At 42.1% G+C, this 24569-nt stretch overlaps 1 protein-coding gene across 6 annotated transcripts in view; it reads right to left on the reverse strand.

Annotated features, from left to right (window-relative positions):
- The window catches only part of LOC108389486 (cytochrome P450 2J2), a 65428-nt gene that overhangs the window by 24737 nt on the left and 16122 nt on the right, over window positions 1-24569 (reverse strand). For 5 of the 6 annotated variants that reach the window (XM_073234022.1, XM_073234016.1, XM_073234018.1 and 2 more), the window contains exons 2-6: window positions 14545-14707; window positions 11873-12022; window positions 11312-11472; window positions 8696-8872; window positions 327-468 (exon numbers count right to left, since the gene is read on the reverse strand). In XM_073234022.1, coding sequence (XP_073090123.1) covers window positions 327-468; window positions 8696-8872; window positions 11312-11472; window positions 11873-12022; window positions 14545-14707 — 793 coding nt within the window. Of the gene's footprint in view, window positions 1-326; window positions 469-8695; window positions 8873-11311; window positions 11473-11872; window positions 12023-14544; window positions 14708-15116; window positions 15305-24569 lie in introns of all 6 variants that reach the window. The other variant, XM_073234020.1, reaches the window with a different exon arrangement.

Below are 24569 nucleotides of genomic sequence, written 5' to 3' on the forward strand. Positions count from 1 at the left end.
CAATGGAAGCCATCACTTGAAAGGAATAAGGCTATGAACAGACTGCACAGGAAAACACAGCCCTCTCCTGCAGTTGACCGCAGTGTCAAACGACTTCACTGTTTTCCCACTGTTTCCCAGGGACAGGGACGCTGCTGCCTTTGCACTTTGTGGACCCATCACAACCCTGACAGAAAATCTGGAGAGTGTGCCGTTCTCAAGTCACGTTGACTCGTGACTGCCTTCTTTCCATTCCACCGTGCAATGTTCAGGCCCTGCCTTCTGGGCAGTACATGCCAGGAGGCCCCATTCTGTCCCAGCCCAGAAACGCTCACTGACATGTTCACCTTGGAGTCCTGGGTTGAGGGCCAGGTAAAGCAGACCCCAGCGCAGTGTCGTTGAAGTTGTCTCAGTTCCAGCAAAGAACAGATCCAGGGTGGTGTAGATGACGTTTTCCTCATTGAAACTTGAGGTAGCATTGCCTGAATACTAGAAATCACAATGTTTATTGTTTATTGAGAGGGTTCTTGGTGGTCACAGCATACGGGCTTTAACCTAGAGGGAGAATGTGGAAGGAAAGATCCCCAGATGGAATGACTTCCCCATAGGCCACCTCAGGAGGCAGAGGCTTAGCATGGCGACAGCATTACATCCTCCCGCTCCATGTGTTTGATGCTTTTGTGAGCTGTGGTGGACACAAATCAAGACAACCAGTTTTTATGCCTACAATTTGGGAGAATCTGTTAGTACAGTGAGAAGTGAAGCTATTAGTGTAAAGACAGACTTGGGTTCCAACATTAGCCACATCTTTGTGTGATCGAGGGTGAGTTACATAACCTTTCCATTCCATTTTTTAATTTCACAAAATAGAAACAACAGTGCAGAGATTGGATTAAACATGACGGCGTGAGAGGAGAGACAGAGGCTTCCTCCTACAACTGGATACAAATAGAAAAAATAGTTGGCACAACTAATCCTGATAGAGCATTAGGAAAGAGGATGGCGTCAGACTGCACACACCTGCAGAAAACAGCAGACCTCACCGAACGGGGTAATGTACCAGAGCTGTGGCTCCGCGGGACGCGAGCCCCTCCCCCACACCAGCTCACCGGTGGGAGGAAGACAAGCGGAGCAGGGTGGGAGTGGAAGGCTTGGGACTGCTGAACACCTAGCTCCGGAAATCTGCTCTGGGAGCACAAACCTACATTTCATGGTGCTTTCATGAGACTCGCATGACTACTGGGTTGGAAAGTTATAACAGGCAGTATTCTTGGAGAGACAGAGATTCTGGCCACTTGTGGAAATCAGGGATCCATATCCGGCTGCTCTGGGACAAAAGCTTATACCTGTGTGCCTGGCCCACTGGTTCAGGCAGTGGAGACAGGCACAGCAGCCAGGAGGTGGGGAACAGCTCTTTCCTCCCCCAGGCACCAATACTGCTCACCTGCAACCCCCGACTTTGCTTCAGGGGCTGAGCAGCTCCAGAGTAGAGCTTCTGGACACTAGAGGGCGTCATATACAAACATGAAATGCCAAAGGAACCTTGTCCAGACTAAAATTATTAATACAACTCCCGAGGAAGACTTAAATGATATGGACCTTGTGACTCTTCCTGAAAGGGAGTTCAAAATAAAAACCATCAACATGCTAATGATCGCTGAAGAGCATGATGGAGGGTATTAAAAGCAGGTTGGTTATAGTGGAGGAAACAATAAATGAAATAGAAACTAGAGAAGAGGAATACAAAGAAGCTGAGACACAGAGAGAAAAAAGGATCTCTAAGAATGAAAGAATATTGAGAGAACTGTGTGACTAGTCCGAATGGAACAATATTTGTATTATAGGGGTACACCCAAAAGAGAAAGGGATAGAAAGTATCTTTGAGGAGGGAGTTGCTTAAAACGTTCCCATTTTGGGGAAGAAGATAGTCTCTGAGGTCATAAAGATCCACAGATCTCCCAACACAAGGGACCCAAGGAAGATAATACCAAGACATATAGTAATAAAATTGGCAAAAATCAAGGATAAGGACTGACTATTAAAAGCAGCCAGAGAAAACAATATGATCACATACAAAGGAAAGCACATCAGGCTAACATCAGACATCTCAGCAGAAACCTTACAGGCCAAAAGGGAGTGGCATGATGTATTTAATGCCATGAAGCAGAAGGGCCTGGAACCAAGATTACTTTATCTGACAAGATTATTATTCAAATTTGAAGGAGGGATTAAACAATTTCCAGATAAGCAAAAGCTGAGAGAATTTCCCTCCCACAAGCCATCTCTACAGTCTATTTTGGAGGGACTGCTATAGATGGAAGTGTTCCTAAGGTTTAATAGCTGTCACCAGAGGAAATAAAACCACAGTAAAGAAAGTAGAACGGCTAATTACTCAGCAAATGTAAAATTAAATTAACTATGCCCATACTCAGCTATAAGAAAAAAACAGATCCTACCATTTGCAACAACATGGATAGAGCTAGGGGGTATTATGCTCAGTGAAATAAGCCAGGTAGAGAAAGGTATGTACCAAATGATTTCACTCATATGTGGAGTATAAGAACAAAAGCAAACCGAAGGAACAAAACAGCAGCAGAAACACAGAACCCAAGAATTGACTAACAGTTACCAAAGGGAAAGGGACTGGGGAGGATGGGTGGGAAGGGAGAAATAAGGGTGCGAAAAAAAAAAGGGTGCATTACGATTAACATGTATAGTGTGGGGGGCGGGCACAGGGACGGCTGTGAAACAGAGAAGACAAGTAGTGATTTTACAGCATCATACTATGTTGATGGACAGTGACTGTGAATGGGTACATGGGGGAGGGGACTTGGTGAAGGGGGGAGCCTCGTAAATATAATGTCCTTCATGTAATTATAGATTAATGATACCAAAGTAAAACTAATTAAAAGATTATGCCCAAAGTCAATCAAGGGAAAGACAAAGAATACAGAATATGATACCTAATATATAAAGAATAGAGGAGGAAGAAAAAGGAGAAGAAGTAAAGAACCATTAGATTGTGTTTGTAACAATATATTAAGTGAGTTAAGTTAGACTCTTAGATAGTAAGGAAATTAACCTTGAACCTTTGGTCACCACGAATCTAAAGCCCGCAATGGCAATAAATACATACCTATTGATAATAACCCTAAATGCAAATGGACTGAATGCACCAATCAAAAGACATAGAGTCACTGAATGGATAAAAAAACAAGACCCATCTATATGCTGCCTGCAAGAGACTCACTTTAAACCCAAAGACATACACAGACTAAAGTGAAGGGATGGAAAAAGATATTTCATGCAACTGAGAGAAAAAAAGCAGGAGTTGCAATACTTGTATCAGACAAAATAGACTTCAAACCACAGAAAGGAACAAGAGACAAAGAAGGACATTACGTAATGATAAAGGGGTCAATCCAACAAGAAGATATAACCATTATAAATATCTATGCTCCCAACACAGGAGCACCCACATATGTGAAACAAATACTAACAGAATTAAAAGGGGAAATAGAATGCAATGCATTCATTCTAGGAGGCTTCAACACCCGACTCACTCTGAAGGACAGATCAACAAGACAGAAGATAAGTAAGGAGACAGAGGCACTGAACAACACAATAGAACAGATGGACCTAACAGACATCACAGAACTCTACACCCAAAAGCAACAGAATACACATTCTTCTCAAGTGCACATGGAACATTTTCAAGAATAGATCATATATGAGGCCACAAAAAGAGCCTCAGTAAATTCAAAAACATTGAAATTGTATCAACCAGTTTCTCAAATCACAAAACTATGAAACTAGAAATAAATTATGCAAAGAAAATGAAAAATCCCACAAACACATGGAGGCTTCACAACATGCTCCTAAATAACCAATGGATCAATGACCAAATAAAAACAGAGATCAAGCAATATATGGAGACAAATGACAACAATAATTACACATTGCAAAATCTGTGGGATGCAGCCAAGGCCATGCTATGAGGAAAGTATATTGCAACACAGGCCTACCTCAGGAAAGAAGAACAATCCCATATAAACAGTCTGAACTCACAATTAATGAAACTACAAAAAGAACAACAAATGAGGCCCAAAGTCAGTAGAAGGTGGGACATAATAAAGATTAGAGCAGAAATAAATAAAATTGAGAAGAATAAAACAATAGAATGAATCAATGAAAGCAACAGCTGGTTCTTGGAGAAAATAAACAAAGTAGATAAACCCCAAGCCAGACATATCAAGAAAAAAAAGAGAGTCTACACACATAAACAGAATCAGAAATGAGAAAGGAAAAATCACTACGGACACCACAGATATACAATGAATTATTAGAGAATACTATGAAAAATTATATACTAAGTAACTGGATAGCCTAGAAAAAATGGACAAATTTGTAGAAAAGTATAACCTTCTAAAGCTGACAAAGGAAGAAACAGAAAATCTGAACAGACCAATTACCAGCAATGAAATTGAAGTGGTAATCAAAAACCTACCTAAGAATAAAACTCCTGGAGCAGATGGCTTCACCGCTGAATTTTATCATACATTTAGTGACAACCTAATACCCATTCTCCTTAAAGTTTTCCAAAAAATAGAAGAGGAGGGAATACTTCCAAACTCATTCTATGAGGCCAGCATCACTCTAATACCAAAACCAGGAAAAGACACCACAAAAAAAGAAAATTGTAGACCAATATCCCTGATGAACAAAGATGCAAAAATACTCAACAAAATATTAGCAAACCGAATTCAAAAACACATCAAAAAAGATCATCCATCATGATCAAGTTGGATTTATGCCAGGGATGCAAGGATGGTACAACATTCAAAAATCCATCAACATCACCCACCACATCAACAAATAGAAGGACAAAAGCCACATGATCATCACCATAGATGCTGAAAAAGCATTTGGCAAAATTCAACATCCATTCATCATAAAAACTCTCAACAAAATGGGTACAGAGGGCAAGCACCTCAACATAATAAAGGCCATATATGACAAACCCACAGCCAACATTATACTTAACAAGCAAGAAGCTGAAAGCTTTTCCTTTAAGATCGGGAACAAGACAGGGATGCCCACTCTCCCCACTTCTATTCAACATAGTTCCTGAGGTCCTTGCCACAGCAATCAGACAACACAAAGAAATAAAAGGCATCCAAATTGGCAAGGAAGAAGTTAAACTGTCCCTGTTTGCAGAGGACATGATATTGTACATAAAAAAAACCCTAAAGAATCCACTCCAAAAGTACCAGATCTAATATCTGAATTCAGCAAAGTTGCAGGATAAAAAATTAATACACAAAAATCTGTGGCATTCCTATACAGTAACAATGAACTAGCAGAGAGAGAAATCAGGAAAACAATTACATTCACAACTGCATCAAAAAGAATAAAATACCTAGGAATAAACCTAACCAAGGAAGTGAAAGACCTATATTCTGAAAACTACAAGACAATCATGAGAGAAATTAAAGAAGATACCAATAAATGGAAACACATCCCATGCTCATGGATAGGAAGAATTAATATTGTCAAAATGGCCATCCTGCCTAAAGCAATTTGTAGATTCAATGCAATTCCTATCAAAATACCAACAGCATTCTTCAACGAACTAGAAAAAATCATCCTAAAAGTCATATGGAACCACAAAAGACCTCAAATAGCCAAAGCAATCCTGAGAAGGAAGAATAAAGCAGGGGGATTTACACTCCCCAATTTCAAGCTCTACTAAAAGCCACAGTAATCAAGACAACTTGGTACTGTCACAAGAACAGACCCATAGACCAATGGAACAGACTTGAGAGCCCTGATATAAACCCAACCATATATGGTCAATTAATATATGATAAAGGAGCCATGGACATACAATGGGGAAATGACAGCCTCTTCAACAGCTGGTGTTGGCAAAACTGGATAGCTACATGCAAGAGAATGAAACTGGATTATTGTTTAACCCCATACACAAAAGTAAACTGGAAATGGATTAAATATTTGAATGTAAGTCATGAAACCATAAAAGTCTTAGAAGACAACACAGGCAAACATCTCCTGAATATAAGCATGAGCAACTTCTTCCTGACCGCATCTCCTCAAGAAAGGGAAACAAAAGCACAAATGAACTCATGGTACTACATCAAACTAAAAAGTTTCTGTATGGCAAAGGACACCATCAACAGAACAAAAAGGCATCCTACAGTATCGGAGAATATATTTGTAAATGACATATCCAACAAGGGGTTAAAGTACAAAATATATAAAGAACTTACACACCTTAACATCCAAAAAGCAAATAACCCAATTAACAAATGGGCAGAGGATATGAAGAGATGGTTCTCCAAAGAAGAAATTCAGATGGCCAACAGACACATGAAAAGATGCTCCGCATCACTAATTATCAGGGAAATGCAAATGAAAACCACAATGAGCTATCACCTCACACCAGTAAGGATGGCCGCATCGAAAAGACTAAGAATAACAAATGTTGCCAAGGATGCGGAGAAAGGGGTGCCCTCCTACACTGGTGGTGGGAATGTATGCTAGTTCAACCGTTGTGGAAAGCAATATGGAAGGTTCTTCAAAAAACTTAAAATGGAAATACCATTTGACCCCAGAATCCTTCTTCTTGGAATATACCCAAAGAACACAACTTCTCATATTCAAAAAGACATATGCACCCCTATTTCATCGCAGCACTTTTTACAATAGCTAAGATATGGAAGCAACCTAAGTGTCTATCTGTAGGTGAATAGACATAGAAGATGTGTACATATATACAATGGAATACTATTCAGCCATAAGAAAGAAACAAATCCTACCATTTGCAACAACATGGATGGACCTGGAGGACATTATGCTCAGTGAAATAAGCCAGGTGGAGAAAGACAAGTGCCAAATGATTTCCCTCATTTGTGGAGTATAACAATGAAGCAAAACTGAAGGAACAAAATAGCAGCAGACTCAGAGACTCCAAGAATGAACTAGTGGTTACCAAAGGGGAGGGGTGTGGGAGGGTGGGTGGGGAGGGAGGGAGAAGGGGTCTGAGGGATATTATGTTTAGTACACATGGTGTGGGGGATCACAGGGAGAACAGTGTAGCACAGAGAAGGGACATAGTGGATCTCTGGCAACTTGCTGCACTGATGGACAGTGACTCCATTGGGTGTGGGTGGGGACTTGATAATATGGGTAAATGTAGTAACCACATTGTTTTTTCATTTGAAACCTTCATAAAAGTGTATATCGATCATACCTTAATAAAGAAAAAAAAGAAACAGCAGAGCATACCCCTCAAGATGACATTATAAATTATGTGAGATGCAAAGGGCATGTAGCAAATACTCAACAGATGTTTGTACTGATACCAGAAAGAGTCAACTGCATTTCTCTCAAGTGCAACAACTCTCATATACCCCCAACTCATCTGTTCTTTTCTGGGTTAAACCTCTCTGATTCCATCAACCATTCCTCATAGCACTCCATCATCTTTACCACCTTCACCTGGAACTTTCAACTTATCAACATTCCTCTTAATGTGAGGCCCCAGAACTGTACACAAGCACAGAACAAGTTTTGTCTCCTCCTCAAAGGAGAAATCAAAGCTACTTTAAATGTTACCCCAATAAGGTGAAGTGAGAGATTAAACAGAAAGAAATCCTCCATTTGCCCACTCTGAGAGGAGGAACAGATATTCTGATGAGCCAGAGATCGTGCCTCTGATTCAGTGACATATATTAACTACAGGGGTTGGTTACTGGTTACTGTACATCCAATTTGGCTTTTCTCCTGCTTCTTTCCTATAATACTGGAAAGTGAATGAGTTGGGGATGAGGGAGGAAGGCACAAGTCCCATGCAGGCCTTGGGGCTAAACTCTGGCATCCAGCTCAGCGTTGCTCGTGTTCTGCCCTGGGAAGGCAGGTGACTGGGCACAGGTCCAATTAATAATGCAAGAGTGCTTTGAAGCTCAATTTTTATTTTTCCTTTTGTGTATAGCTCCTTCACATGTGGCAGAGAGTAGAGATTAGAAGATGCAAAGGCAGTATTTGGGCATCCCCAGGACCTCAAACCAAATACCACTAAGCCCTTACCCTGATTTCTAACTGTCTCATCAGCGCTGAGATAATGCTACTCCTACGCTCTATGAAATACTGCCTCTATTTTTACTCCCCTGTGGTAGGCTGTATAATGACCCACAAAGGTGCCACATCTTAATCTCTGGAACCTGTGGGTGTTACCTTATATGGCAAAAGGGACTTTGCACATATAATTACGTTAAGGATCTTGGTTTGGGAAGATTATCCTGGATTATCTCAGAGGGTCCAATACAATCAAAAGAGTCTTTCTTTATAAGAGGGAGGCAAGAGGCCCATGAAGAGAAATGTTAAAGACAGTAGCAGAGAAGATGCTATAAAGCTGGCTGTGAAGATAGAGGAAGGAGCCATCACCCATGCAGGCAGCCTCCAGGAGCTGGAAAAGCCCAGGGAACAGACTCTCCCCTGGAGTAACCAGCTCTGCCAACACCTCGACTTTGGTCTGTGAAGCTGATTTCAGACGTCGGAGCTGAAGAACTGTGGGAGGGTAAGTCTGTGTTGCCTTCAGTCCCCAAGTCTGTGGTCATTTGTCACAGCAGCACTAGGAAACGAGATACCCCCAGGTGCTCTTCGCGAATATAACACAGGGAAAGGCTGGTTTCCTCACCTTTTCTATTTCCTTGAGGAAAGCATCAATAAAGTCCCTCGTTTCAGCAGGATTCCAATCTTTCTTATGATCTTCAATCATACGAGCAACAAACAATTTCAGTTTCTCCCAGTTGCTAAAGAGTTTTTGGTGGGGTCCAGGAAGGATATTCATAATCCACGGAAAGATATTATAGAGCTAATCAGGAAAAACAGAACATTCATAGAGACAACATGGTGTCAGTTTTCCACCTTTTAACACAACAGAAATGATCTCTTTCCACCTTTCATTTGATATGTTTAAACTCTAGAGTCGCCCTTGGCTCTTCCGTCTCCTGTTTGACCCTCTCCCCAAACACGTCGGTGCTCTGTCCAAAACATACCCAGCTACACACCAACTGCTTTCTCACCTCCTACAGACCGTCAAATACTTCTTACCTGGATGTTGTAACAGCCTCCAAAAGGTTTCTTGTGCCATTCTTAACCCTTAAACCGCATCTGTTTTCCACAGAGCTGCCAGAGGGATCATTTAATACTCTACTCGGATCATCCGTCCTCAGCCCTCAATCCTCCAATGACTACCCATGAAACTCAAAGTTCTCACCCACTCTCCCAGCCCACAGGCGCCATGCAAGTGGGCCTCCTCACAGGCCTGTCGCCACCTCTGCTATCAAGCCCCCAATCTTACAGTTGATCTTACCCTCCCCAGGCCAGCCCCTGCCCAATGGCCTCTGAGATGACATCAACAACGATATCGTTTGGGCCTTTGCATTTGCTATTCCATCCACCTAGAATGCCCTTCCTCTCAAATCTGTGTAACTGCAGCCTCTTCATTAAGGTGCTGCTCCAATGCCACCTCCTTAGAGTGGTCTCACCTGCTGATATCCTAGGTAGCAGCACCCACCACCCTCTCTCCATTCCCCTATCCTGCTTTATTTGTCTTCATGCCAATCATCACTAATATATGTGATAGATGTCCTTGTTTAACATAGATAGGTCTTTGCCCCCACTTTGATGTAATCATCATGTGGACAAGACATTTTCTCTAATAATATCTGCCACAAAACACAGCCTAACATTATGGAAAATAGTCTAGACTTAAAATGGGGCACACATGGGCTCAACTATTAGCTTTTGGTGCTTTCTGGCTATAATCCTTTGGTAATAATAATAATAATGATAATGATCATGCAATTCATTACTCCTCACTTTAACTAGTGACCAGTAGGGCCCCAGGGTTATTCAGGTTATTCTAGTCATGATGTGAGATCCATACAGCACTTAACACAGAGCCAGTGGCCCACACCTTGATTTGCTCACACACTCCCACATCTGCTGTCACACACCATGACACTTCATTAGACCTTTAAGGGTTGTCATGGAAATGAACTGAGATAAAGTTCATTTACGGGCAGTGGTCCATCAGAATGCCTGGTCTCTTTCTGGACTCCACAAAATGCTTACTACTCCTGCCTTCCTGCCCCCTCTGACCCACTCAGGAATTTCTTTTCCCTGGGGAAAGTCAGCTGGGTACCCACTGCGCTCTCATGACTTCCTAAGTTATATGTCTTAATAGGAGGGAAGAAGATGGAATTACTGAACTGGGGACACCATGACTAGAATCAAAAATAAGAAATTAAAAAACATCTTTGACAATAATAATAATAGCTGACATTCATTAGCCCCTTTAATGTGCCAGGATTCATGCTGACTGCTCTATCAGTTTTGGTGTGACAGACCCATAAAGCTCCTGGCACAGATGCTTATCAGGGAGAATAATGAATCTACTTCTAGATACAACAGAGGCGACCTTAACACTTGCAGCCAATTTTCCCCTAAAAGTGTCTTCCAAATCCAGAAAAGTAGCTGTGAGGGCACGAAGCTGAGCAGCGTTTTGGACAGACTCACAGGCCTAGGGCGACAAGAATGGAGCGCAGACCCCACCAAGGGCAGGGTGAGGTTTGAACCCCCAGGTCTACACACCACGGAGTTAACAGACTGATAATATCACATGTTGATGGACACGTAACCACTTTGGACGCCTTTCAGCATCTTTAATGGCCAGGCATATATTCACAAAAATGAGTGGATGTGTCCACATGAACAACTGTGTGAGGATGTTCATGACAGCTTTACTCCTAACACCCCCGAACTGGAAACAGCCCAAGTGTCCATCAGTGGAGAACAGAGTGGCATAGTCACAAAATGAAATACCATTCGGAATTTTATAAAAAGAGCAACTGACACAGATGGATCTCAAAACAATTTGCTGAGGGAGAAGCCAGGCACACACCAGTACTTCTGAGCGAGGAGGAGATGGCTGTGCTAGGGAGGGACAAGGAGAGGAGGGACTAAAAGGCAATGGCGAAATTCTGCTTTGTAAATAAAACAGCACAGATGCTTAGATGTATGTCATGTAAGGCTTTGTACTTTACATAAGTGTTAGAAATGTTCATTGTACATAGGAAATATTGAATAACATTATCAAAAACACTGAAGTTAACAGGTTCATTTCAAATAAGGTTGTGTGGAAGTCAATTTAAAAAGGTTATATTTTAGCTTAAAAAAAAAACGAGAACCCACCTGTGCCTGACATCAACCCTTACATCCTTAATGATATGGAAAGAGAACCCCTTACCTGGCCCCACATTGAGGGCTGCAGATATACAACCTCATCCAGTAACCTCAGCAGTTCCTGAAATTGATCATCTTGGTACTCAAAGCGCTCTCCAAAGGTGATGGAGCAAATTATATTGGAAACAGCATTGTTGATCTTGAAGTGAGGATTAAAAGGCTGCCCTGGAGGTGGAAGAAGAGATGGAGCCTTCAGATTGGTTTGTGTCTATTTTGTACTGAGGGTCTGCTCTACATGGCATGTGACATCCTGAGTACAGAATTGCGCACGAGGCTCCGGCCACAGCACATGATGTGGTCTGACACACAGCAAGTACTCAGTCAACACCTGTAAGCCAAACCAGTGACCTGTGTTTAAAATCAGTAATGTGTTTAATACCCATCTCCTGGTGCTCAATTCCTGAGCTCCCATGGGGCAGGATCACGGTTAGTTGTTCACTGCTGTATCCTCAGTTTCTAGCACAGGGCTGGGCACAAGACAGGTACTTAGGCACCTAAAAAGTAGCTGTTCAGTGAGTGAGTGCATGAGCCACGACCTCCAGCACCTGACCTAGGAAACACTCACCCTTCTCCTCTTCTATTGCCTGGATGAGGTGCTGGGCCTCCTCCTGAATGCGTTCTTCTAAGCTCTTCTTTCCTAAACCAAAGTTTCTTAGTGTCATCAGTGTGAACCTTCTTTGTTCCTTCCACACCTGGCCATTGGACATGATCACCCCTGGGAAAACAAAAGCCAAAATTATAGTATTCTGATCCTATAATGTGGTTATCTGGAAAATGGTATGAGGATCTATATGGGAGGGAAGGAGAAGGTAATTAAGGCTCCTGAAAACTAGTCAGAGAAATAATCCCACAGTGGTGCGGATAATGGCATTTACTGATTGCTTGCAATGCCAGCCACTGTAGTTTTTTTTATGCACTACATAACTAAGTACTCACAGAAACTCTATGAGGTAGGTATAATTATCACCTCACCCCCATTTGGCTGATGAGAAAACTGAGGCACAAGAGATAAAGTAAACTTTGCAAAGTCACAGAATTAGTAAACAGCTGAACAGGCTTTAATTCAGGTTAGCCTGATTCCAAAGCCTGAGCTTTGATTCCTAGTCACCTAAAGTAGATTTAAGTGTTTATGTTATGCTACATACTAAGAATGAACTCACAGATAAGATAAAATCCATGTCCATAGGAAGGAAAGGCTTTAAAGGAGAGGTCTTATCTGAGCTGCACTAGGAACGATTCAAGAAAACAAGAAAGAATGAATATCCCTTTTGCAGAAAGGATAGCACAGGTAAAAGTAAAAAAAAAAAAAAAACCTTAGTAAGTTTAACAAACCATTATTTGCTTTACAGCACAGTTAAGGCCACGTTCCTTTTAATTCTTCATTTTCCAAGCACCCTTCAGCGCCTCTTAGTGTCTGACTTTGGCCTCGGCCATCTCAGTGTGCGGGGCGACCCTCCCTGACACACCCACGGAAGCTTTTCAGCCTCATCTTCCTTGGCCTTTCAGCACCATGAGACACTTCCTTTTTGAAACACTCCCTTCCAGTGGTGCTCAGGACTCCACCCTCTCCAGATTTTCCCCCTAATTCTCTGACACAGAGAATTCCCCCAGATTTTGAGAGAGTTCATCCTCTTCTATCAAATTTTAAAATAATGTAGCTCTTCAAGATAAAGTTGAAAACCTCTTCTCTTCACAACCGATACTCCATTGCTGGGAAATCTCATCAACTTGAACTTTTAAATACAATCCACTGATGGTGACCATTGGCTTCTGTCCCTGAGCTCCAGATACACATACATGGCTGTCTGTTTGACTTTGCCAACTGAAAGCCGTTTCAAACACAGCATCTCCATGAATGAATTCACGTTCTTCTCCGTACAGCTCCCTATCCAAGCCAAACCAAACATCTTGTCGTCCTTCAAGGGTTCCTCCTTTCTGTCATCTACCCATTTCTGTATTTACCTCATACTTTTCTCCCTCCATTTATGTCAGCATGTCTACTTGATCCATGCACTTTCACTACCGTTATCCTGATCTAACCTACTGCACTGTCATTTCTTCCCACCTCCCTAGTCCAAGCTACCACCTTCTCTAGCCTAAAATGCTACAATAATCTTGCTTCCTTTATACCATTTTCTACACTGTATACTAAATAAGTCTTTAACATGTGCGGTGTAAACATGATAATTCCTTTCTTTACTGAAAACCACTCAAGAGCTTCCACTGTTATAAGCATAAAAACCAGCATCCTTAATAATAACTAGTACGAATATTCCTGGCCAGGCTCTGCAGCTGCATCTCCATTTAATTATCTCTATTTGACCCATGCACTTGCCACACTGGCCACCTTCAAGTTCCTCAAGTTCACTGTCTTCTTCCACCTCAGGGACTTTTCCTAGTCAAGTCCTTCTTTTCCTGACTGATTCTTCACTTTATTAAATTAATTGTCATTTACTTAGTTTCCCCCAATTAACAAGGGCCTCCTGCACATATCTTCCTAACACTAAGGATTCAAATTATTATAGTTAATTGATACTGTCTTTCTGAATAGAATAGAAGTTACATAAGGACATGGATTTTATCTGTACTATTCACTGCTATGTCATTAGTGTCTAGCACTGTGCTTCATATAATAAATAGAGTGGATGAACATAGAGTTAATGGATTAAATATTTCAAAAAAGAATTGGGAAGTACCTAATAAAAAAATGATGCCTTGGTAGAGTAATAGGCTTGAGTTTTTCACTTGGACTTTTAAATGTTTAGGTTTTTTAATGATAATTTTAATATTCATGCCAAACTGTTCTAACAGACTGGAAGGCTTGAAAGACCCAAGGGAAACAGCCTTCATAGTAAAGCATAAAGAACTAGAGGCCAGAGGCGGGAATTAACATAAGAGCAGAAGGAACCAGATCCATCTCCACTTTCTTAGGGGAAGAGACTTGAATGGGAAGCAGACAGACAGAGGAGAATGCACTGCCTCTTCCTCCGCTGCCATTGAGTGATGTGTCATCGAGCACCTAAAGTGCGCTCAGCAGGAGACAGAGCTTCTCCCACAGCCTGTCTCTAGGGTTGATCCTGACAAATTCTCTGTGGGAGTGCCTTCGGTGGGGAAATGTAGGCATCCAGCCTAATGGACCTGGTCCGTGGGAGTGTTGGACACTTAAAGTCCCAGAGCATCTTTTACACACCATAAGACTATCAAGCATCCACGTCTTACATTGGTTAAGAAACTTACCTTTGTTCTTAAAGACATGTTCTCGGATAGGTGTTACGGGGCGGTTCACAAAGATTTGGGCCTGGTGGACGAGCACTTCTTTGATTAAGGGCAATCCAGTTATCACAACTGAAGACGAGGCACCAAACTGGAAGCTAAAAATGTTCCCATATTTCTTCACAAGCTGAAAAATAGTTAAACAGTCAAAATTGAATGTGCACGTCTGTGTGTCGAGAAATGGAGGGTGGGTGGTGTCCCTGGAGGAACCTTGCATTGAGGGGAGCATGTGTGTGTGTGTGTGTGTGTGTGTGTGTGTGTGTGTGTGTGTGTGTGTACCTTAGTCTGATGGAAATGTTTCTTTCTGTTGTCTTTTTTCCTCTTCTCATTAGACTCGCATTTAATTCACTTTAGGTTGTGGATGTTCCTTACAAACATTCATTCATATATTCAACCTACACGAATTGAGTGAACATCTATCATTGCCCTAAGAATGAGGCATGGAAATATAACTATACTAAAATAAACAAGGTCTCCAGCCTCAAGCACTTTAAAGTCTACTGAAGGGAGAGAATCCAAGCAAGCATGTAACTTACCAGAAAAAGGCTGAGATGCGTTTGTTGGGAGTCTGGGGTAGCAAGCATGGCCTTCTTACTAAAGCGTATCTGTTTAGCCAGGAGAAAAGCAGTCTTGTTCTGCAGCTATGTGCGAATTTAGTTCTATGGTTCAATAGCTGTGGATTTTGGGGAAAGTTGCTTCACTTTTCTTGAGCCTCAGCTCCCAGCTATAAAAGGGAGAAAATTATTCCTCTCTGAAAGGATTCTGGGAGGAACAATGACAGCTGCAACGTGAAAGGCACTTTTGTTTTCTGGGACCTGCCACACAACCACTTAAGTCTCTGAGGGATGAATGGGCCCTGTGTGCAAAGGGATGTGGATACACTCTCATGGTAACTGAGAGGGCAAGAGTGAACGGACACTGTGCTGGAGGAAGGCACTCAAAGACACAGGCAGTCGTATTCACTGGGTGATACATTAAGCAGCTTTCACATTTTATTTCATTTAATCTCAGAACCACCCTTTGGTAATCATGATCTTCCTTGTCGTTCAGAAAAGGAAAATGAGCCACAGCTGAAGTAACGCAGCCAAGGTGACAAAGCTATGGAGCAGTGGAGGAAATCTGCCAGGCGCTATGTAAGATTTGAGGACAAAAACGTCAGCCTGAAATGACACAAGGAGCTTAGACTTTATAGGGGGTGAGAGAGTGAAAGTGAGAACAGGTGAGAGAGAGGAGGAGAGAGAATGAATGGAGGATTGTGCGGGGGTGTTACAAGCGTGCACAAACACTCAGGTTTGTGCAACTACGGGCTGGTGACAGTAAGCGGTCACTGATGAAAGCCCTTCCGGACATGACTATTCAAAAGCCAACTCTAGGTGGACCTGCCCTGCCTCTTGTCGAACTGGGCAGTGGGGTCCAACAGACAGGCTCCATTTTCCTCCAGGTGTCTGTGGCCCCTCCTGCTCCCTGATCCCCATGTCACCCCCCTTAGGGCCCTGAACCCCACCACCCACATCTGAACAATGTGCATCAATCCAGTCTTCTTCCACCGCCCTGTTAAAAACTGAGCCTGAACTCAATTCTTCCACTGTTCCTCAGGCCCAGAATCTTCCATCGATCTGCTCATCTCTGGCCCAGCATGTCCTGTCTTGATGGAAAGGGAAGAGCCAAGCAAGACTCCATCTCAGATCGCTATGCCTCTCAAGTTCAAGTTTTTCCCTCTAAGACATGGCAGGAATGGGTCCATATAAATCAAGCAAACTTTTAATTTCATTTTGCTGAACGCCTGGATGAACATCTCAGGCTTTGCCAAAAGGATATCTTGATTAATTCAGAATTCAAAAAGGGTGTTTTTGGAATGGCTCAAGTTAAGCTAAAGAACTCCTGACAATGTATGTAACCTAGAATCTCAGCTTCTACTGTGAAGGCTCTCAGGGCTCCATCAGTATTTACTGAAATGAACTCCTGCACTGCAGAGCTCCATCTCGACCAGCTTTCTGCCTGTGAATATTTCTAGTCCAACAGAACTGGAACAAAAACTTTCATAGTGTAATCAACTTTGTAAACATGAATAGGTCAAGTGACCTCCAGCAGCCCTGGTACTGACTACGGTGATGGCCAACAATTCCTAAGTACACTGTGCCGGTCACTGGCCAACTGCTTTACATGGGTGTAGATGTATGGCCCAGGGGGCATCTGAGCCGGCTTTGTAACATAGAGCACACTTTTCGATGTACAATAATAAACAAGTCATTAAAGGAAATGAGATAGTAAGGGAACAAAAGAGGTTAAAAATAAGGTGGTTCAGGAAGTTAAAACAACCTTAAAATCCTTAAAAGGATTAACATAGGAGCCATAAAAGGCAAACAAAAGTAATGGGAAACAAAATTTAATATGAAGGATAAAATTTCCAAAAGCAGGACAAAGCACTTAATAATAAGGATGACCAAAATAAATATTTACAATAAAGAAATATTAGAAGATGAGGCGTAATGAAACATGTAATTGAACTATGATTACTAAGAGATACAAAGTTGAGAGAGATCCCATTTAATCTAAGTTCTTAAATCCAAGAACCAACAGAACAAACACAAAAAGAAGAAAAGAAAAAAAGGAAATGTGTGCCAATTCTTACTCCCACCAGCAGAAGTGAGAGGGTATGCTCCTCCGAACTCTCACCAGCACTGAGCAGTATGTGTGTGCATGTGTGTATGTACATGTGTGTATGTGTGTGCATATATGTGTGTGCATGCATATATCGATCTGACAGACCCCAAAATACATATTTTATGAAGGTTTGGCATCTTTCCCCAACACGTATATTTAAAAAATTGACTATGTTTTCAAACCATTTTTTAATTGGGGAGTCCAACTTTTTAGTCATTGATATAAAGCTGTAAAAAACTGTTATCAATGGAAATAATTTTATTACACAGGAGGCTGGAAAGACATATACCAAAGTCTTATCAAGCTATTGCTGAGTGTGAGTAAGTGTGTTGTGGGGAGAGGAGGGGCAGGGCAAAGAAGGTGAGAGTCTCACTCACTAAATTGTACTTTAAAATGTCTCAGTGTGTTGTATTGCTTTCAAAGTTAAAAGCATTTCTATCGAATAAAGCAAAAAGGAAGAAAGAGACAATAGGGGGCGGAGCCAAGATGGCGGCGTGAGTAGAGCAGTGGAAATCTCCTCCCAAAAACACATAGAGCTATGAAAATATAATAAAGAAAAATCTTCCTAAAATAGAGACCACAGGACACAGGACAACATCCAGACCACATCCACACCTGCAAGAACCCAGCGCCTTGTGAAGGGGGTAAGATACAAGCCCCAGCCCGGCGGGACCCGAGCGCCCCTCCCCCCGGCTCCCGGCGGGTGGAGAGAAACCGGAGCGGTTTTTTTTTTGGCGAGCGCTTTTTGGAAGCCTTAGAGGGACGGGCCCCCGTTGCTGGGGAGGCAGGGTGGCGGGACCGGTGAGGAGGTGCCTGGGAACGGCGCCGGAGGACAAAGAATATCCCGCGTTTCTCCCTGCGAGACCTGGGGGCGGGTTCCTGAGACCGGTGCCTGAGGACGGAGGAGGTCGCGCGTTTTTCCCCTTTTTTTTTTCTCTTTTGGGCGAGCGCTTTTTGGAAGCCTTGAAGGGACGGGGACCCCAGTGCTAGGGAGGCACGGTGGCGGGACTGGTGAGCGGGTGGCTGGGACCGGCGCCTGAGGACAAAGAATATCCCCCGTTTTTTCCTGCGGGACCGGTGGGCGGGTGCCTGAGACCGGCACTTGAGGACAGAGGAAATCGCGCGTTTTTCCCCTTTTTTTTTTCTCTTTTCTGCGAGTGCTTTTTGGAAGCCTAAAAGGGACAGGGACCCCGGTGCTAGGGAGGCAGGGCGGCGGGACTGGTGAGCGGGTGCCTGGGACCGGCACCTGAGGACAAAGAATATCCCGCATTTTTCCCTGTGGGACCGGTGGGTGGGTGCCTGAGACCAGCACCTGAGGACGGAAGAAATCGCGCGTTTTTCCCCTTTTTTCTCTCTCTTTTTGCCGAGTGCTTTTTGGAAGCCTTGAAGGGACAGGGACCCCGGTGCTAGGGAGGCAGGGCGGCGGGACTGGTGAGCGGGTGCGTGGGACCAGTGCCAGAGGACAAAGAATATTGAGCGTTCCTTCCCTGCGGGACTGGTGGGTGGGTGCTTTTTGGAAGCCTTGAAAGGACAGGGACCCTGGTGCTAGGGAGACAGGGCAGCAGGACCAGTGAGCGGGTGCCTGGGACCGGCACCTGAGGACAAAAAAAAAAAAAAAAAAAAAAAATCGCTTGTTCTTTCCTTTTTTTTTCCTTTTTTTTTTTTTCTCTTTCTTTCTGTTCCCTCTCTCATTGTTGCTATTGTTGTTTTGGTTTGGAGAGTGCTTTTTGGAAATCTTAAAGGGGCAGGACAGGTCACTTAGACCAGAAGCAGGGAATCTGGGGATCTCTGGGCACTCTAACCCCCTGGGCAGCAGGGAGCACAGAGGCCCCTTACGGAGATAAATAGTCTCCTGGCTGCTCCCCCTCCAACGGGGCTCCACCATTTTGGAGGAACAGCCCCAGCCAGGCCAAGCCCACAGCAACAGCGGAGATAAACCCCAAAGCAACTGGGCAGGAAGCAGAAGCCCTGTCTGCGCACAGCTGCCCAGCACAAGCCACTAGAGGTCGCTATTCTCCCAGGAAAAGGTCACAAACCAACAAGAAGGGAAGCTCTTCCAGCGGTCACTTGTACCAGCTCTGCAAACTATCTCTATCACCATGAAAAGGCAAAACTACAGGCAGACAAAGATCACAGAGACAACACCTGAGAAGGAGACAGACCTAACTAGTCCTCCTGAAAAAGAATTCAAAATAAAAATCATGAACATGCTGACAGAGATGCAGAAAAAAATGCAAGAGCAATGGGATGAGATGCAGAGAAAAATGCAAGAGCAGTGGGATGAGATGCAGAGAAAAATGCAAGAGCAGTGGGATGAAGTCCGGAAGGAGATCACAGATGTCAGGAAAGAGATCACAGAAGTGAAACAATCCCTGGAAGGATTTATAAGCAGAATGGATAAGATGCAAGAGGCCATTGAACGAATAGAAGCCAGAGAACAGGAACGTATAGAAGCTGACATAGAGAGAGATAAAAGGATCTCCAGGAATGAAACAACACTAAGAGAAATATGTGACCAATACAAAAGGAAAAACATTCGTATTATAGGGATACCAGAAGAGGAAGAAAGAGGAAAAGGGATAGAAAGTGTCTTTGAAGAAATAATTGCTGAAAACTTCCCCAAACTGGGGGAGGAAATAATCGAACAGACCATGGAATTATACAGAACCCCCAACAGAAAGGATCCAAGGAGGACAACACCAAGACACATAATAATTAAAATGGCAAGGATCAAGGACAAGGAAAGAGTTTTAAAGGCAGCTAGAGAGAAAAAGGTCACCTATAAAGGAAAACCAATCAGGCTAACATCAGACTTCTCAACAGAAACCCTACAGGCCAGAAGAGAATGGCATGATATACTTAATGCAATGAAACAGAAGGGCCTTGAACCAAGGATACTGTATCCAGCACGACTATCATTTAAATATGATGGTGGGATCAAACAATTCCCAGACAAGCAAAAGCTGAGGGAATTTGCTTCCCACAAACCACCTCTACAGGGCATCCTACAGGGACTGCTCTAGATGGGAGCACCCCTAAAAAGAGCACAGAACAAAACACACAACATATGAAGAATGGAGGAGGAGGAATAAGAAGGGAGAGAAGAAAAGACTCTCCAGACAGTGTATATAACAGCTCAATAAGCGAGCTAAGTTAGGCAGTAAGATACTAAAGAAGCTAACCTTGAACCTTTGGTAACCACGAATCTAAAGCCTGCAATGGCAATAAGTACATATCTTTCAATAGTCACCCTAAATGTAAATGGACTTAATGCACCAATCAAAAGACATAGAGTAATAGAATGGATAAAAAAGCAAGACCCATCTATATGCTGCTTACAAGAAACTCACCTTAAACCCAAAGATAAGCATAGACTAAAAGTCAAGGGATGGAAAAACATATTTCAGGCAAACAACAGTGAGAAGAAAGCAGGGGTTGCAGTACTAATATCAGACAAAATAGACTTCAAAACAAAGAAAGTAACAAGAGATAAAGAAGGCCACTACATAATGATAAAGGGCTTAGTCCAACAAGAGGATATAACCATTCTAAATATATATGCACCCAATACAGGAGCACCAGCATATGTGAAGCAAATACTAACAGAACTAAAGAGGGAAATAGACTGCAATGCATTCATTGTAGGAGACTTCAACACACCACTCACCCCAAAGGATAGATCCACCGGGCAGAAAATAAGTAAAGACACACAGGCACTGAACAACACACTAGAACAGATGGACCTAATAGACATCTATAGAACTTTACATCCAAAAGCAACAGGATATACATTCTTCTCAAGTGCACATGGAACATTCTCCAGAATAGACCACATACTAGCTCACAAAAAGAGCCTCAGTAAATTCCACAATATTGAAATTCTACCAACCAATTTTTCAGACCACAAAGGTATGAAAGTAGAAATAAATTCTACAAAGAAAACAAAAAGGCTCACAAACACATGGAGGCTTAACAACATGCTACTAAATAATCAATGGATCAATGAACAAATCAAAATAGAGATCAAGGAATATATAGAAACAAATGACAACAACAACACTAAGCCCCAACTTCTGTGGGATGCAGTGAAAGCAGTCTTAAGAGGAAAGTATATAGCAATCCAGGCACACTTGAAGAAGGAAGAACAATCCCAAATGAATAGTCTAACATCACAATTATTAAAACTGGAAAAAGAAGAACAAATGAGACCTAAAGTCAGCAGAAGGAGGGACATAATAAAGATCAGAGAAGAAATAAACAAAATTGAGAAGAATAAAACAATAGCAAAAATCAACGAAACCAAGAGCTGGTTCTTTGAGAAAATAAACAAAATAGATAAGCCTCTAGCCCAACTTATTAAGAGAAAAAGAGAGTCAACACAAATCAACATAATCAGAAATGAGAATGGAAAAATCACGACAGACTCCACAGAAATACAAAGAATTATTAAAGACTACTATGAAAACCTATATGCTAACAAGCTGGAAAACCTAGAAGAAATGGACAACTTCCTAGAAAAATACAACCTCCCAAGACTGACCAAGGAAGAAACACAAAAGTTAAACAAACCAATTACAAGCAAAGAAATTGAAACAGTAATCAAAAAACTACCCAAGAACAAAACCCCGGGGCCGGACGGATTTACCTCGGAATTTTATCAGACACACAGAGAAGACATAATACCCATTCTCCTTAAAGTGTTCCACAAAATAGAAGAAGAGGGAATACTCCCAAACTCATTCTATGAAGCCAACATCACCCTAATACCAAAACCAGGAAAAGACCCCACCAAAAAAGAAAATTACAGACCAATATCCCTGATGAATGTAGATGCAAAAATACTCAATAAAATATTAGCAAACAGAATTCAACAGTATATCAAAAGGATCATACACCATGACCAAGTGGGGTTCATCCCAGGGATGCAAGGATGGTACAACATTCGAAAATCCATCAACATCATCCACCACATCAACAAAAAGAAAGACAAAAACCACATGATCATCTCCATAGATGCTGAAAAAGCATTTGACAAAATTCAACATCCATTCATAATAAAAACTCTCAGCAAAATGGGAATAGAGGGCAAGTACCTCAACATAATAAAGGCCATATATGATAAACCCACAGCCAGCATTATACTGAACAGCGAGAAGCTGAAAGCATTTCCACTGAGATCGGGAACCAGACAGGGATGCCCACTCTCCCCACTGTTATTCAACATAGTACTGGAGGTCCTAGCCACGGCAATCAGACAAAACAAAGAAATACAAGGAATCCAGATTGGTAAAGAAGAAGTTAAACTGTCACTATTTTCAGATGATATGATACTGTACTTAAAAAACCCTAAAGACTCCACTCCAAAACTACTAGAACTGATATCAGAATACAGCAAAGTTGCAGGATACAAAATCAACACACAGAAATCTGTAGCTTTCCTATACACTAACAACGAATCAATAGAAAGAGAAATCAGGAAAACAATTCCATTCACCATTGCATCAAAAAGAATAAAATACCTAGGAATAAACCTAACCAAGGAAGTGAAAGACTTATACTCTGAAAACTACAAGTCACTCTTAAGAGAAATTAAAGGGGACACTAATAAATGGAAACTCATCCCATGCTCATGGCTAGGAAGAATTAATATCGTCAAAATGGCCATCCTGCCGAAAGCAATATACAAATTTGATGCAATCCCTCTCAAATTACCAGCAACATTCTTCAATGAATTGGAACAAATAATTCAAAAATTCATATGGAAACACCAAAGACCCCGAATAGCCAAAGCAATCCTGAAAAAGAAGAATAAAGTAGGGGGGATCTCACTCCCCAACTTCAAGCTCTACTACAAAGCCATAGTAATCAAGACAATTTGGTACTGGCACAAGAACAGAGCCACAGACCAGTGGAACAGATTAGAGACCCCAGAAATTAACCCAAACATATATGGTCAATTAATATTTGATAAAGGAGCCATGGACATACAATGGCAAAATGACAGTCTCTTCAACAGATGGTGCTGGCAAAACTGGACAGCTACATGTAGGAGAATGAAACTGGACCATTGTCTAACCCCATATACAAAGGTAAACTCAAAATGGATCAAAGACCTGAATGTAAGTCACGAAACCATTAAACTCTTGGAAAAAAACATAGGCAAAAACCTCTTAGACATAAACATGAGTGATCTCTTCTTGAATATATCTCCCCGGGCAAGGAAAACAACAGCAAAAATGAGCAAGTGGGACTACATTAAGCTGAAAAGCTTCTGTACAGCGAAAGACACCATCAATAGAACAAAAAGGAACCCTACAGTATGGGAGAATATATTTGAAAATGACAGATCTGATAAAGGCTTGACCTCCAGAATATATAAAGAGCTCACACGCCTCAACAAACAAAAAACAAATAACCCAATTAAAAAATGGGCAGAGGAACTGAACAGACAGTTCTCCAAAAAAGAAATACAGATGGCCAAGAGACACATGAAAAGATGCTCCACATCGCTAATTATCAGAGAAATGCAAATTAAAACTACAATGAGGTATCACCTCACACCAGTAAGGATAGCTGCCATCCAAAAGACAAACAACAACAAATGTTGGCGAGGCTGTGGAGAAAGGGGAACCCTCCTACACTGCTGGTGGGAATGTAAATAAGTTCAACCATTGTGGAAAGCAGTATGGAGGTGCATCAAAATGCTCAAAACAGACCTACCATTTGACCCAGGAATTCCACTCCTAGGAATTTACCCTAAGAACGCAGCAATCAAGTTTGAGAAAGACAGATGCACTCCTATGTTTATTGCAGCACTATTTACAATAGCCAAGAATTGGAAGCAACCTAAATGTCCATCTGTAGATGAATGGATAAAGAAGATGTGGTACATATACACAATGGAATACTACTCAGCCATAAGAAGTGGAAAAATCCAACCATTTGCAGCAACATGGATGGAGCTGGAGAGTATTATGCTCAGTGAAATAAGCCAAGCGGAGAAAGAGAAATACCAAATGATTTCACTCATCTGAGGAGTATAGGAACAAAGGAAAAACTGAAGGAACAAAACAGCAGCAGAATTACAGAACCCAAAAATGGACTAACAGGTACCAAAGGGAAAGGAACTGGGGAGGATGGGTGGGCAGGGAGGGATAAGGGGGGGGGAAGAAGAAGGGGGGTATTAAGATTAGCATGCATGGGGGGGAGGGAGAAAGGGGAGGATGGGCTGCACAACACAGAGAGGACAAGTAGTGACTCTACCACATTTTGCTAAGCTGATGGACAGTAACCATAATGGGTTGTTAGGGGGGACCTGATATAGG

The sequence above is a fragment of the Manis javanica genome, chromosome 4, assembly GCF_040802235.1.
Source record: "Manis javanica isolate MJ-LG chromosome 4, MJ_LKY, whole genome shotgun sequence".
Taxonomy (NCBI): Eukaryota; Metazoa; Chordata; class Mammalia; order Pholidota; family Manidae; genus Manis; species Manis javanica.